General features: G+C 37.3%; 1 protein-coding gene across 1 annotated transcript in view; it reads left to right on the top strand.

The window, feature by feature from the left end:
• The window catches only part of ATG5 (autophagy related 5), a gene marked incomplete at its 5' end in the record, with an annotated part of 57,090 nt that overhangs the window by 30,058 nt on the left and 11,385 nt on the right, over positions 1–15,647 (top strand). Inside the window, one exon of the mRNA XM_010183581.1 lies at positions 3,009–3,126. Within this exon, the coding sequence (XP_010181883.1) occupies positions 3,009–3,126 (118 nt within the window). The remainder of the gene's footprint in view (positions 1–3,008; positions 3,127–15,647) is intronic.

Below are 15,647 nucleotides of genomic sequence, written 5' to 3'. Positions count from 1 at the left end.
ATTATGTAAGCAGTTACTCATGTTGGCTCTTCTACTCTAGTATTTACTGCAACAACACATGAAAGAAAGCTGCAGTAAAAGTTTGGCTTATATTACTAGCTCCACACTTAAAAAGGGGTGATGGTATGATTTTTCCAAAATTATTTATGCTCCTATATGACTAAGATACTTTGAAAAGTTAGCCTATAAACATTCTAGATTGTAGGATGGGACTTTTCTTTTAACTCTTTTAATAATGCATCTGCTGCATGGGAGGGAAAAAGCGTAAGCATGTTGGGGTAATACTCTGCCTACAGGCAGGATTATGTTTGTGAACCACAATCTTTGTATAAACAATGTGCAGTTACTTTTATCATTTTAACATTGATGGAGAACAGCTATTTTTATTTACATTACCACATCTGTATTGCTCAACACTTAATGTATAAAACTGAATTCATTTTCTATATTGTTTCATGATAGTAGCTGAGGATATTGCTTTGCAGTAGGCAGCAACTATGTGGTAAATTTTAGAAAATAAATATTTTACTTTTCCCTCTTGGCATTAAATTATGATAACTAAGAAAACTATTGTAATTTATTAATAAATAATAAGAAACTGCAGTATGCACTCAGGAAAATCTCATATTAAAAGTCTATTGATGATAACCACCCTTGCCTGCATCTCTCTTCTGGTGTTTATTTCCACTTGTGTTGCTTCAGATGGTAGGCACTTTGGAGCTGTGATTAATTATTCTGTGAATAATTCATTATTTTTAAGAAATAAACTAGATAGAAAATTAGTTTGGCTATAGCAATGTTTTAGGGGTGTTTTTTTCTTTTTTTGTGGGTTTTTTTGTTTGTTTTGAGTTTTTTTCAGTATTTTGGAGATGCATTTCTTCAGTATAACGTGCCAGAGTTCACTTCTCAAGTGTGAATCTGTCTGAGGTGGCTCCTGCTGGCTGCGTGCCTCACATCATTTTTCAGATGTTCAGACATTTCATTAGTGCTGTTTGTATCCACATTCTGCTACCCTGAGGACATAGAGAATTGACTACAGCAGTTAGTCAGCTCCTTCTGCTCAGTCTTCATAAGAAAAACCTGGGAAAAGACTATTTTCCCAACTTTGGAGGCTGTTGGCAAGAAGTAACAAGTAGCTGTGTGTCAACAGTTCTGCACTGTGCTGCCCTGGAGTTACTTGGAGGTAGTGTACCACTCTCAGAAGAAGACTCCTTCCCATGCTGTGTCGGACAGGTGAATGACGATTTAGTTGTCACAGTTAATCTACTGCTTGTGCCTTTTCATGTAGGTAGGTGTCAGAGGCTGCATCGTAACTTCCTTTCAAAATTAATTTTTAACTTTCAAATTTTTTACTATACTTAGTTTTTTGTTGTTTTGGGTTTTTTTTCCCCAACCTCCACTGGGAGATAAAATACTTCTTGATGAGTTGTGTGGTTTTGTTTCTATTTTTTTATTTACTGTAGTAAGACAGGAACCACCTTCTGAGCAGTAGGAAACTAAATTTGGAAGGGGCAGTGTCTTGAATTGCTTTTTCCAATTAATATAGTATGTGATGAAAGTGTAATTTACTGGAGCTCAGTCAGCCATAGTACAGGCCATATCAGCTGCTTTCTGGAGTTAGCTGCTAGCAGAAATCTGTCCGCAACAATTTAAAGCTTGATTAAAATTTTGGGGTTGGTTGAATATGAGGTTTTTAACTTTTGTTTTCTGGCTCGAGTGTCCAGTTTGGGAGGAGAGGTCAGGCTGTCAGGAATAAAAACGTTTCCTGTCTTTTCAGTGTCAGATGCTTGCTGACTTTGGGACTGCTTATACAGATACTACAAAAGTAACCTTAATATAACCACAGGTCTTAAATAAGAGACTCTTCTTGGTTGCACCCAGTGACAGGACAAGGGGCAGTGGTCACAAACTGGAGCATAGGAGGTTCAACCTAAACATAAGGAAGAACTTCTTTCCTGTGAGTGACAGAGCACTGGACCAAGCTGCCCAGAGAGGTTGTGGAGTCTCCTTCTCTGAAGACATTTAAAACTCTCCTGGATGTCTTCCTATGTGATCACTTTCTTCTGTAGGTGATCCTGCTCTGGCAGGGGGGTTGGGCTGAATGATCTCCAGAGGTCCCTTCTAACCCTTACCATTCTGTGATTCTGTGTACGTGCATCTGTAGATCCCATAAGCGACTTTGCTGCTTCTGCAACATTGAGCATTTTATTGCTTATGTTGCGGACAGTGATGGCAGTTTATTGCCAGTCAGTCTGCTTTTTTTACTCCAGAAGAAGTTATGAAGATGTGCAAGATCTAACAGGACCCATTGTTGAAAACATCCTGAATTCCTGTGCACATCTTCCATAAATAGGCAGAAGACTCTAGGTTGTCTGTCAAAGCGCAACACTTCTTTCTTTTTTTTTTTTAATTGTTTCTTGCAGCTGAAATAGTTGGAATTTTTCAACGTAAAAGCTACTGGAAAAAAATTCACCTGGCTTGAGCTATAGGGGTAATTGTTTCCCATTGAAAGTGCTTAATGTGTTTCTAAAAGGAGGAAGATAGACTATTGCAGAAGGTATTGGATATTTGTTACAGTACTGTTTTGACTTGGCAAAATGTACAGGCATATGTTTAATGCCTAAGTTTGTACTCACTGCTTGTTTTACTTAAGAATATATTTAAATGTTTTGTTCAAGCAGCTCTTATTCCCATAACAGAAGGTTTTTTTAAAAATGCTAATTTCTTTTTTAAAGTATTTAACACTTTTATATCCATGACACTGTTTAGAAATTATCTTCATACTTTTTCTGGAGCATCAACTTCAACTGTTAACAAACAAAATCTCCACTGTATTTCATGATACGAATAAAATGCAGGGGAAGGAAAAAAAAGAAATGGAAATGCCAAAAGTTTCTTCTGCTGCAATCTCTTGTTCTGTCCTATCATCTGCCTGTCTCAAATAGTAATACTACATATTTTTGTGGTTCTAAAATTGTTGTTTTTTACTAATTTTGTTATTAAAACAGGCAACGACAGAGAGACCTTTTATACAGAAGTTATTTCGACCAGTTGATTCAGGAGGACAGTTGCATACTCTGGGAGATCTGCTAAAAGATGTGTGTCCTAGTGCTATCGACCCTGAAGGTACTGTAGAAATAACTTTTGCCCAATAAGATATTTTTTTCTGTTGATTTATTGTTTGATTGTTGTTTTTTGTTTTAAATATGGGAATTTTGGAGGTAGAACTATGTCTCAGTACCAGAGTTTCAGATTTCAGTGCTTCCTGGGCCTTTAGTATGTCCAGTATACATCACCTGCAGTGTGTGGAGAGGATAAGATTGAGTCCTTAGGCACTTCTGAAAAATTAATCTCTGGAAGTTTTACTTTAAAATTCATGTACTCCGTTGCCTTCACACTGTTCTTAATTAAAACATTCACATGTTATTTTCTGCCTTTTAAAAAAATATTCTCAAAGCAATGTGAACAGAAGTTCTAAGTTACCTTTCATTTTTATATTGCATAAACTTTTCATGTGTAAAACTCCAAATTTTGTAAGCTTTGAAGATGTTTTCAGAATATTTGTTTCCCTGTTGAAGACCAGCCTCTAAAATAGTACCAGAAAAGAAAGTGATGGTTATAAGTATGTAATAGTTTATGTATTGTTACTGAGTAGTATTGTGTGACAAGATACCAATTAGTTCATGTAGCATTATGTCATTTTATACAATAGCATTTGTAGATCAGCACTTATTCAGAAACACAAGTATTTTGGGATGTTATTTTAGCCTCAAAGATTATAACTATTGAAACTCAGACATCTTTTTAGGTGGGATAAATGTAAAATTTGTGTATTCTGCAAGTTAAGATCAAATTTATTTAATGTGAAATGTTTTTCATCTTGTTCTTGCTGTTGTCTTACCAGTACTTGTAAATGGGTAACTTTTTTTCAGTCAGTACATAGCAATTTGTTTTGAGTAATGTCTGATATTCTAGAAAAGATCTTGGCACAGAATTTACTGGTGTAGTATCAGCGCCTTGTGACAGTAAAGCACTGAGTGTGAAATCGGTGTAAAAATCTCTCAGATGCAGTTGTACACAGAAGCTGTATAATTCAAAACCAAACAGTTGTCATGGATTTCTTTATGGTGATCTTAGAAATCAACTGAAATATCAAAGTATTTTTTTAGCCCTGTTTAATACTTGCTAACACATGGAAACAATTTTCTAAAATAACAAAAAGTTAGAAGAATACAGACTGTTGCTAGCCATGTGTTCATTTTTCCTAAAGCTACTATAAATTTTAGAGCAGAATTTTAGGTAATGTTTTCAACTAACTGTCCAAAAGATAAAGCAAGATACAAATAGATACTTGAATGTTAGCACAAGCAAGTTTAACCATCTTTAAGTACTTAAGTGTGAGGATCCTACAGACACTAGTGAAAAGGTATTATGTTAATTTTTGAAACAGGTTAAGAAGGATGATACATTTTGACTTGGAAGGCACTCAAGAGCACAAATTAAAGAAACTTGAAGAGCATTTATGCAAAAGTTATCCCAGGATATAATGGATGTTTTTTTATCTGGGTTTGCTAAAGCTGCAGATGGGGACTGCGCTAGCTACTGTCTTTATCAAAAGCGTGAATGTAATGTAATTTTATCGGAGTACCAGTGACTTGATGCTTTCCATTAGTAGGACTTCTTTTCAGACACACCAGCCTTTAATAGCAGAACAGAAATGAGCTATGCTAATTGCTTGCTTCATTTTGGTTGAAGGCTAAAAAACCCCCCCAGTACTCTACTCAATGGGGGCGAAAATGGAACTCTGAAGAAAAGAAACTAAAGCAGGTACTATCTCACACTTAAGGGGAGCGATTTGAAATTTGTCAGAAGGGTTTCCTAGTATTGGAATATACTTGTCTCTTCCTGTATCAATCTGCTCAAATTTGGCCTAGTTTTCATCCTTAAGATTCTACTGAGAAACTTGCAAACTGAGTTGAATAAATATGATCCCTCACATGGGTGTGAGCTAACTAGAATTCAGGAGAATTTTCTGTGTTAAAGCAGCTTTGTATTGATGTGTTGTTCAGTTGTTCCTGTTATATTCTGAGTGCTCTCCTCTTCTGGTGGGTAGCAGGGAAAGCTGTCTGAGCTAAATGCAGAAAATAATGTGAACTCTGGAGGAGATACAGGGATAGACTGATATGTAGAGCCCATGGAGGGGGAGGCAGACTGGTTGAACAAGTAATTTGGAGGAAAATGGCAGATCTGGGAGTCATTAAATGTGATGGGAAGAGCGACCATAAACAGTATGGCAGGATGAAAGAGATTGGGGCAAAAGCCAAAAACTGACATAATAACTGTGAACACCTGGACAGAGTAAGGGGGATAGGAGATGATAAAAGGATGAGGGAGAAAAAGAAGCATATTGCATCTGGATCATACACTGAAACTGTGCAAAGCATCCATGAAAGAATGGGAGTGGAAGTCCTGCTGGTGAAGTGGTTTGGGTGGTCTGGAGACCTGTTTGGAGAATTAAACTGAATCAAAAGTTGAAGTGAAAGGTACTTTGCAATGTGAGAATGAGAAGATGCAGATGGGGTTGGAGATAGTCTTATAAGAGACTGGGAAAAAGTTGTTCAAGGTTTGCTGTACAAGTAGACTGCACACCAGACAGGAATAAAAAGTAGAAAATTAAGCATGGCAACATGGAGAGAGAGGAGAAAAAAACAAACAAACCACACACAGAAAAGAACAACCCACAAAAACCACCAACTGCCAAAACAAACAACAAAAAAACCCACCAAAAACCTAGGAGATAGGTCAGGAAGTAGAAGAACTAGAACAAAATGGAGGTATGATAGAGAAAGGATCAGACTTACGGAAAATTACCTGAAACAATGGGTGCCCATGACAGCAGCATTTCTAACTGCTGAGGAACACACACAGGTAAGGTCAGTGCACTTCAGAGGTGCGAAAGACAGCACTGGTTTAGGCTTGACTTCTTCATCATACTCTGTTCAGTGATGATTCAACTTGGCCAATAAATGAACTTTGATTATTGTCTTGCTTGGCTTAATCCACTCATTCATTATTCAAATGTAATACGCACCATATTAGGTGTTCATGCTCTGATACAGCTTTGAGCTATTAAAAATAAACAAAAACCACTAACTCACCAGACTGCATAGTGCCACTTTTGAGTTTTGACCGTAGAAATGTTAATAGCCCAACGAGGACGTACTTCTCCCTCTTCCAGCAAGAGGACCAGAATCCTGAGACTACAGAAACTCAGCACATCTGTGCTGCTGAAGTCTCCATGAAACCCAGTCCACTCATTTTCTTGCTGATTTTGGTTCATTGAGAATTTAACAGTCTTCCTCTGTCAATAGATGGACCATCAGTTCAAAATGTAGAGGAGATTGTAGAGCTGAGTGGTTTTACCCATTTTATGGGCATATGAGAATTTAATTTACAAACATTTTTTGGAAACCTGGGAAACTATGCATAATTGTTTTTTTCTTCTAAAGTAGTTGTATCCGTTTGAAGTTGAATGCTTGAAATTTAGAAGGGTGTCAGTTGTAGACTGCCTGTATAATCTTAATTTTTTACACAGACACACTGATCATTCTACAGTTTATAATCTCTCTCCACCTCTCTTCTCCCTTCGTTTTCTGCGATACTTTTGTCTTCCTGCACAGGCTGGGCATGTTTTAGTGTCAGGGCTGTGCAGTGAAAAATCATTGTCCCGACTGTTGTAATGATGGATGGGGAATTAATGTACTTTAGGAAAGTATAATTTAGGCAGCTGGGTACTGCCTTTGGGAGTTGAATTCAGTTCTTTCTCCCCTGGGGTGTTCATTCATGTGTGATACAAGGCAAGCTGAGTGTTAAAAAACCACCCGTGTTATAGAGAAGAGCACCAGATAAATGCAGTGATGGACATGAGTGTTCTGCTAAACAGCTTGCTTGAACTTGGAATCAATGAGAGCTCTGAAGCTTTGAGTGCAAACACCAGGCAGGCTCTGAATTCAAGTCCTAGGCCTCTCATTACTCCTCTCCCACCCTCCAAAAAATGGATACTTCTGGATATAGTGTCTCTCTGACTTCAATATGTGATCTATATAATGATGATAATACAGTCTCTTTCCACAAGAAAGTCTTGATGAAACCATTTCTGAAGGAAAAATGGCTTGTGATCAAGACTGTTTGAATTCCATTATATTAAAAATTGTCTTCTTAGGACCTTTTTTTGGTATCTTCTAGTTCTTGTTCTTGTAAACTTACATGTTTTATCTTAATCTACAATTTATATTTATTTTGGTCAAGACATTAAAATTATGTTGTAACAAAATAGAATAGATTATCAAAGGTATATGAGAAAATTATGGCAAACTTTTTCACAACTGCATTTTCAGACTTTATTCAGAGTTATCAAAGGTTAAGTCTACTTAATTTTTAGAACAAAAGGAAAAAAGTAGTATCTCATCAAAGATATACTTAAAGACATAATAGATACTGGTAAAGCAAGTTGTTTTCAACCTTTTTCACTCTTGTTTCCAAAAACTAATTTAGATATTTTTCCCAGACTGTTTTTTACGCTGCTTCTTTAGTGAATTAATGCATCAGTGACATGAACTGCATCTTTTTGTGAGTGCATCACAATCAATATGAGCTTCTCTTTCTTTTTTTTCTCCATCTGTTAATCTTTTTTTTTTTTCCTTTTTCCTCTATGGTTATCTCTTTTCTAATGACTTTTAATTCAACTGGAAGCTTCATGGTAATTGTGGTGATTGCTTGTCTATGGTGACATCCGTAACTGAGCTTTGTGTCGTGGGAACACTGAGAATATATTATTTTCAGACCCAGCATTTCCAGCCATATATGTGAGCTGTTCCTGCTGCCAGATACTTGGGGACCACCACAAGAAGAGGGAGGGAAGGGTTTTAAGAACCACCCACAGTGTCTATATGCTTTTGCTTTAGGAAACATGGATATAATTAAGTATCTCTTTTAACTGTGCTGAGAAAAAATATTTCCATTAAAAGATGTATTTCTATATGTGCATTGAATATATGCTGTTCACCAACTGTTGAAAACACGATGTAAAGAACATGGTCAGAAGTAGAACAGGTTGAATGGAGACATTAAAACTGATAGTGAAAATGGTCTTTGTAAAATACTTTGTCAATATTTCTTTGATCTTCTATAGACTGTGGGTAACTGTTTAGATACTGCGCTTTATTTAAATTAGCTTAAGAAACTATTTATTTAAGGCTTTTATTGTTTGTTGAAGTCCTCTAAAACAAAGAATCTTGAGTAGTTATTATTCCAAGCTATACTTCACTGTCTCTTCTCAAATTGGTCCTTTATTCAGTTATGCATATGTTATTCTGCTTAATGAATGCTGTACAGCACTCACCTTCCTGCATAGTTTCAACTCCTCCAGCTGTTCATCAGAGGAAAATTGAGGGATGAATTTTAGAGACTTTTTGTCATGGACAGTTAGACCAAAGGAAAAAGTGGCTTCTACTTAGAGCCTGTATTTTAATTCCCCAGACTGCAAGGAGTGTTAGCTTGATCGTTTTTCTGTCCTTAATCACCACAGTGGAGTTATTGCAGAGAGTATAGCAGTTTGGAACCCATTTGTCAAAATGCATATTAAGCAATTTATACATTACACGCCATGATCAGAAAGTGTGAAGAAAAGCAGTACTTTGAATTGGAACAACCACTAAGAAGCTAGTGTAGTTCTAAAAATTTTGGTAATTATATTAATTATCTTGACTGTAAAGGATGCCCTGTTCCTCTGGAAAAACAAGGATAACACAGCTACTTTTATTAGTAGCAAACATCTTTAAGAAAAATAGTGTTGAGAGAACCTTCAGAGAAGATGCTCTTTTTTAACCTTACAGTACTCCTGCTGCAGTGTTGTACGGTAATTTCTTCCTGAAAATTAGGTTAGAACTGATCTAATAAAACCCTCTCTAATTTTCTGTCTAAATGAGTATTTAGAGAGCAAATGTGTTAAATCAAATATTTTCTCATCAGCAGAGTAGTTTTTCTTTTTCCTTGGTGCATACTCAGCTGCTTCACTGGCAGCATTTGTGGTTATGTGGCAACAGAAATAGTAAGACCAAGTCACCACAGAAAGTGCATCACCTTGCATTTAATATTGTTGCATTTAATTTGTTTTGATTTTTTTCCTTTTTTCTGATGCTCTTGTGTTGACATGACGTTTGGGAAGCAGTGAAGTCCTACTTGTCATGTTTACTAAATATTAAAATTAATATTCTTAAACACAAACTAATTCAGTAATCACTGCCTCGGTATTGCAGCCTACTGTAATCTCTCTTTAAGGCATGTTATTATTTGCTTTTTAGCTATTGCAGTAATAAATGTGCATAATGTAGTTTTGAATCTGAGCTCATGACAGATGTCTTTTTTTTTTATTTTAATATGAAACATCCATTCATGAGGTCTCCAGGGTTAGAATCAAATTATTCTGATTATTCATGCTACAGCTTGTAAACTCATTGTCTGATCTTTTTTCCTGTGCTTGTGGATACCACTTGCACAGACATAAGTTGGTCCTTTAATTGAACGGTTCTTGTGTGGTAAGGCGGAATTGTCAGCAGTAGTTCCAGTTCCAGAAAATTAGGTGGTCTTTTAAGTAACTTGAGAGTTATTACTATTTGTGAGAAGATTTAGTGTATCATGGAAGAACAGACTAAGACAAAGCTTGATATTGTCTGTGGTTTCCTAGACTGCACAGTTATCGTTTCTATGCAGGTAAGGAAGAGAAGATGTTAAAACCATGTTGCCTGCACATATAACATAAGGTCACATAGCTGATGTGGTAGAACACATTACTTATGAATATTCTTCCCAAAACTGCTGAATAACAGAATTACTTATCTGTGCCTGAGGGAGACAGCACCATGGCTATTTTTCCCTACTGTCTAATAACCTTCGTCGTACTGAGATTAGGTAGATCAGGCTACCTTCCTACAGCAGCAGTGCTGTTTATGACAGGTAAATGAAACTGTGTTATCTATGTGTTGCTGCTAGAGAGGTCATGCTACTTTTCCACAGTGTTAGGCGTCTCATGATAGGTGTTTCTGTTGCCAATTAAGGGGCCTTTGTTTCTAGAAGTAGTGATAATAGTTTTGAAATTCAGTTTATGAAATTTGAAAAAAACCATGTGAATAATTCACAGCAATTTAAAAAGAAATTGTTTAGTAGACATTAATGAGCTTCTTGTAAAAGAACATCCTAATATTGTAAACTTTTCATTTAGAAATGGTGACTCATCTTATTAGAAGGAGATCAATGCAGAATGATCTTACATAACTGCAGAGCAACAACTGCAAGAGGAAACAGTGCTGAGTTCAACAGAATGCTTTGAAGAGACAAAGAGTTAAAATGATAGAAAACAGAGTTGTTCTGGAGGAGGGAAGGACGACTTTCCTCTTCCACACCAGGAATTTAAGACATTGTGCATAATGCAAAGATAAAAATTGTATAATGCAGAAGGAAACAGTTTTCTTCCACTGCTATCATGTCTAAACAATTCTGGATGCAATTTTAATTTGCCAGTGTTGTTGAAGTCTTCATAAAACTTGTTTTGATTTTTGTCTCATGCTTCCTTGAAGACTCAAATGGTAAACATTTGGACATAATGACGCAAACAGTAGGCTATCAATCAATCCCAGTATTCACAGCATTGTTGTTCATTCAGAAAAGCTGTGTGAACTGACCTCTTTCTACAACAGTGTCATTAGTTCTTTCAGAAATAAAACAAGGATCAAAAAGACTTCCATGATTTTTCTCTTAAGACTTGCTGTACTGAATGATTTTGTAAAATTAGAGATCAACTGTTTTCAATTAACTCTCAGCTTTTTCTGATGTATATTGTAGGAGAGACTACATATTAATTGTTTCTGTTCTCCCTCAGTTTTCTAAGCATTGACTTCCAGTAAATTAGTCACACAGAAAATTGAATTTAGATTTGCCATGTAGGCTCCTAATTTTGATGCAAGTGACAAATAGTGCAATAGGAGGAGGTAAATGTATGCAGTGTGAAAATCTTTGGATCGACAGCTGGGCTTGCTCTGAGGACAGAATAAGCTGGACCTGGGGTTTACTGGAAGCTGCACAGCACCATCCCAGTCTCTGCTGCTCCAGTGGTGAGCAAACTTAAGAAGCTTTTGCTCCCGATGTCTAACTATTAAATCTGACTGTGCTCTCTGCAGGCTGGTCTCTGCTTTGCAGTGCTGTGGAGATACAGTGTTGAAATACTTTTCTAAGCCACCTAAATTTAGGAATATAATTAGCCCTGGTCAGTTTTAGGCAGTTTATTAGCCATGCTTTCATCCCACATGGATATGACAGTATTGTGTTGGGCTACAGGTCAGAACCGAACTTCAGACCGCTACTTAAGCTATTCCTCCTTCCTTGTGTCCTTGACTCAATGGTGCTCACCATGTTTGAGGAGGTCATCATGTATGTCTGTTTTCTGGTGTGAGTCATTATTTGTGCCTGTTATCTTTTCCTAACCAGACCATCTGCTTGGATTATCCTTCTGCATCTGCCTTTCATCTGTCTGATTTCTGACTTTTTGATTTTATTTTTTTTCACCCACACACACCTACCTGACTCAGTTGCTTTTTGTTTTAAGTTGAAGTGGAAAGATTATTTTTAATGTGTTAAAATTGCATGCCTTTTGATTTAGTACTTCTATTTGGTCAAAAGAGATGGAAGTCCAGAGGTTGGCTTGAGATAATAGAATTAATAGTCATGACTACAGAATGAATTTAAACAAAATTAATTTGTCATGACTACATAGAAAGGTGCAAATAATCTGAGAGTTAATCGTGTGGCAGCTGTGCTGTTTACATGGCTTTTTTTTAGCCATCTTTATTTCTAAACAAGCTTTTTGAATAATCGCAGAGGGCTTCTGTGTATGCAGAACATTATGGCTGGCTTGCTGTCAAAAGAGAAGAGAAAGCATGGTGGGGATCTGGGGGTGGTTGTAATCTTTTTGCATGTAATTTTTCAGGAAACAGCAAGCATAATTTGGTTTAAAGGTTTGCTCCAACTTTATCTCAGTTGACTATATAGAGATTATCCATTTGGTAGCTTGTGAGCCTTCTGTACCTGGGACAGAGGAATGCCAGACACAAGTATAAATTGGGAGAGGAGTGGCTAGAGAGCAGCCCTGCGAAAAGGGATCTGGGGGTGCTGGTCGACAGCAGGCTCAATGCAAGTCAGCTGTGTGCCCTGGAAGCCAAGAGGGCAAACCACATCCTGGGGAGCAAAAAACACAGCATAACCAGCCAGTCAAAAGAGGTGATGATCCCACTGTATTCAGCGTTGGTGCAGCCTCATCTTGAACACTGTGTGCAGTTCTGGGCCCTACAATTTAAGAAGGATGTGAAGGTCCATCCAGAGGAGGGCAACAAAGCTGGTGAAAGGCTTGGAAGGCATGTCCTGTAAGGAGCAGCTGAGGACTTTAGGTTTGCCTAGTTCAGAGAAAAGGAGGCTGAGGGGTGACATCTCTACAGTGTCCTGAGGAGGGGAAGTGGAGAGGGAGGTGCTGAGCTCTCCTCCCTGATATCCAGTGATAGGACACTTGGGGATCTCCCAAAGCTGCGCCAGGAGAGGTTTAGACTGGACGTTAGGAGGCATTTCTTTACTGAGAGGGTGATCAAACACTGGAGCAGGCTTCCTAGAGGGGTGGTCAATGCCACAAGTCTGTCAGTGTTTTAAGGGGCATTTGGATAATGTTTTAACTTCTGGTCAGCCCTGAATTGTTCAGGCAGTTGGGCTAGATGATTGCTGTAGGTCCCTTTTAACTGATACAGTCTATTCTAGTCTTTCCTCTTCCATCCAGCAACTTTCCTAATGCCACAAGAATAATGTGCTTTTATGTTGTGACTTAGAAGTGGTTGCTGGGCATGCACAAGCATGCACGTTCTAAAGAATGTAGGAAGAAGTACAGCAACTAGAGAAGTAATCTTGTTTCTCAGATAAACTTTTGGAAACTTGTTCAGCTAAATTTGTTCTGTTGGCCACCCAATAAGTTTTATTAGTATCAGACTCCAGACTATTCTCTTTAAATTTGTCAGAAGGCCAATGACTTTATTCAGGCACAACAAAGTTGTTTTTTTTTTTAAAGTCTGTTATTAACAGTAATCGTATGAAATGGAGAGAGTAAGATCTTCCACAGAGTAAAATAACTTTTTCAAAATTTAGCTGGTTCTGTTTAGAAATCACAAGCCAGCACTTCTAAAATTCTCTGCAGAAGAGAGGTAGGATTTTTCATCCTGGAGCAATCTGCTTCATGGGCTGCAGTAGAACTGGAAGCATCAGTGTCCTACCTCCAGATTCCTGATGGAATACTATGGATCTCAAAATCTAGGCAATCAAGGAAAGATCGTGGAAGATTACTAGAAATTAGGAAAGTTTTCTGTCAGTTGGAATCAAAGCATCTTGACAAAATGTTTTGGTTGTGAATTTTCAGTTCTAAAAGGAATATTTTTTGTGTTTTAGGAGGAGACCTCAGGTTCTCTATGCACTGTATGGACATTGCAGTGTGTTCCAACACAATTTATCACTTAGACAAAAGATGAGTGAAGAGAGACAAAAAGGAAGGAGAAATTAGAGGCACAGAGAGGTGATGTGGCTTGCACCTGGTCACTCTGAGGTCAGTAGCAGAGTTAAGAATTGGATTTTTTTTAATCCTGATCTAAATTGATCTATATCACCCCAAGGAGATCACAGAGGTCACTCAGTATGACTGAGCCATCAAAAACTTCATGGGGAGAAAAACTAAAACAAACCTTTATTCTAGTTTATTACATGTTCTTGCTCACAGAAACAAGCATGTCAGCAACAGCTAAAGTACACAAAATATATAGACTTACAGGATAATTTTTGTTTAGTTTCATAGAAATGTGAGCATGCTCCAAAATTCTTTTTTTCAGTGGGGGATCGTCATCCTTTTAACATTCACATGCTGTGTAATCACTGCTGCCTTCAGTGCTGTAACTGGAGACTTTAGTGGGTCTACCAAAGCTTTCAGGAGACAGCAGTAAACCTGTGTCAAGACTGGCAACGTGAAGTTCTCAACCAGGACACTGCAGTGCACAGCCAGATTCAGGCGTTGTGTCAGTGTTTTTATTTATACTAGTAAACAAAAGAGGGCTAGAACATGTTGTTTGTGCTGTATGACTACTAGCAGTTCTCTGGCATAATTTTGATCTACGGCAATTAATACCCTCCCAGAAAATTTGAGCAGTATTCATGCATTAACAATCTGGGGACTGTTCTCAGTAAGCAATATGAAGGGGGAAATAATTCAGCTGAATAGACATGAGATGTTCTCTGGCACTTACCCTGATGTCCAGAGAGTGGGTTCTAGTCCATTTAATGAGCTACTTCTATACCTTTAAATTAGGCTTATGTATGGGGGGTGGGGAAGTGCTGAGTAGAATCATTCCTGTCTTCCTTGCTTCTCTCTTGCAGTCTTGTTTGATTCTGCCTTGATGTGTATAGGTATAAACTGATTTTCCCAGGTGATAAACATCTTACAAGGCTAAAAAGAAGAGAACCTGCAAAACTAAAGGACCTACAGAAAATAATTAGGAGAAAAGTAGAAGCCTTACCAATAATGTAAAGCAGAGTAATCCACTAGTAAACACTATTTACTGTGTCCTACTCTGTTCTCTAAGAATTCAGGAGCATTTACTAGTAGTCATCTCCTTCTTAAATACCTCATTTTAATCGAAGATATTGATTAATTGATCCACATTCAGTGGATTAAATTGTACTTTCTATCTTATTTGGTATCTGTAGTGTTTTGTAAGACTATTTGTAAGAAAATACAGATAAAACTTTTCCTTATGTCAAAGCCGAAGTCTTACGCAGTGGCTGGACATGTGCATAGAGGTGCTATAGTCATCGAAGGTTTGAATGCCTCCTGTGCTCCTTGCCCTTTGTCCTGATGGTATCATCACCACACTTAAAATGGCAAAATGCAGCGGGTGTCTACACTTTGGGAAACTTCACTAAATCCAGTATCTCAGTGCAACCTGTTATTGGCAATTTAAGCAAAGAAGCCAGATGTACAGATCAGATACAGAAATAGATGCCATTCTGCCACTTGTGATGTTGCAGGTCAGTATCCTGAGATGGGAGGGTGGTTGCAAAGTCAACTCTTTAAAACTGCAAACTAATGCAGCAAAATTAGCTGTAACTCATTTCAGAGATATGTACCTCCAGTGTTTTGTCCACATAGCTAATGATTCCTAATAACACTGCTAATTAATGATACTGACTAAACATTGTTTGCAAATGTGTGTATGCGTTACAAGTTTTATGGATCTACTTTTCTGCTGTAAAGTGGAAAAATCCTTTCTGAACTCTAAAATAAATAAAAATACTTAAGTTACTAGTCAAACTCTCTTTAAAAATGAAGACTATGATAATCTATCAGCTTTGAAGCTATAATTCAATAGTTTTTGAGTGGAAAAGTGAAAATGAACTTTTGATGAAAATTCACTTTCAGTCTTAACTCTGAACAGGTTTTGTGGAGGGTGTCTATTGGTTTCATTCTCTTTTTTTAAGTTACCTGAAAGGCTCTTTACACTAAACAGTATTACATT

The sequence above is a fragment of the Mesitornis unicolor genome, unplaced genomic scaffold (assembly GCF_000695765.1).
Source record: "Mesitornis unicolor isolate BGI_N332 unplaced genomic scaffold, ASM69576v1 scaffold4844, whole genome shotgun sequence".
NCBI classification, from domain to species: domain Eukaryota; kingdom Metazoa; phylum Chordata; class Aves; order Mesitornithiformes; family Mesitornithidae; genus Mesitornis; species Mesitornis unicolor.
The sequence above is the reverse complement of the archived record's forward strand: the minus strand, read 5'-3'. Positions and strand labels throughout refer to the sequence as shown.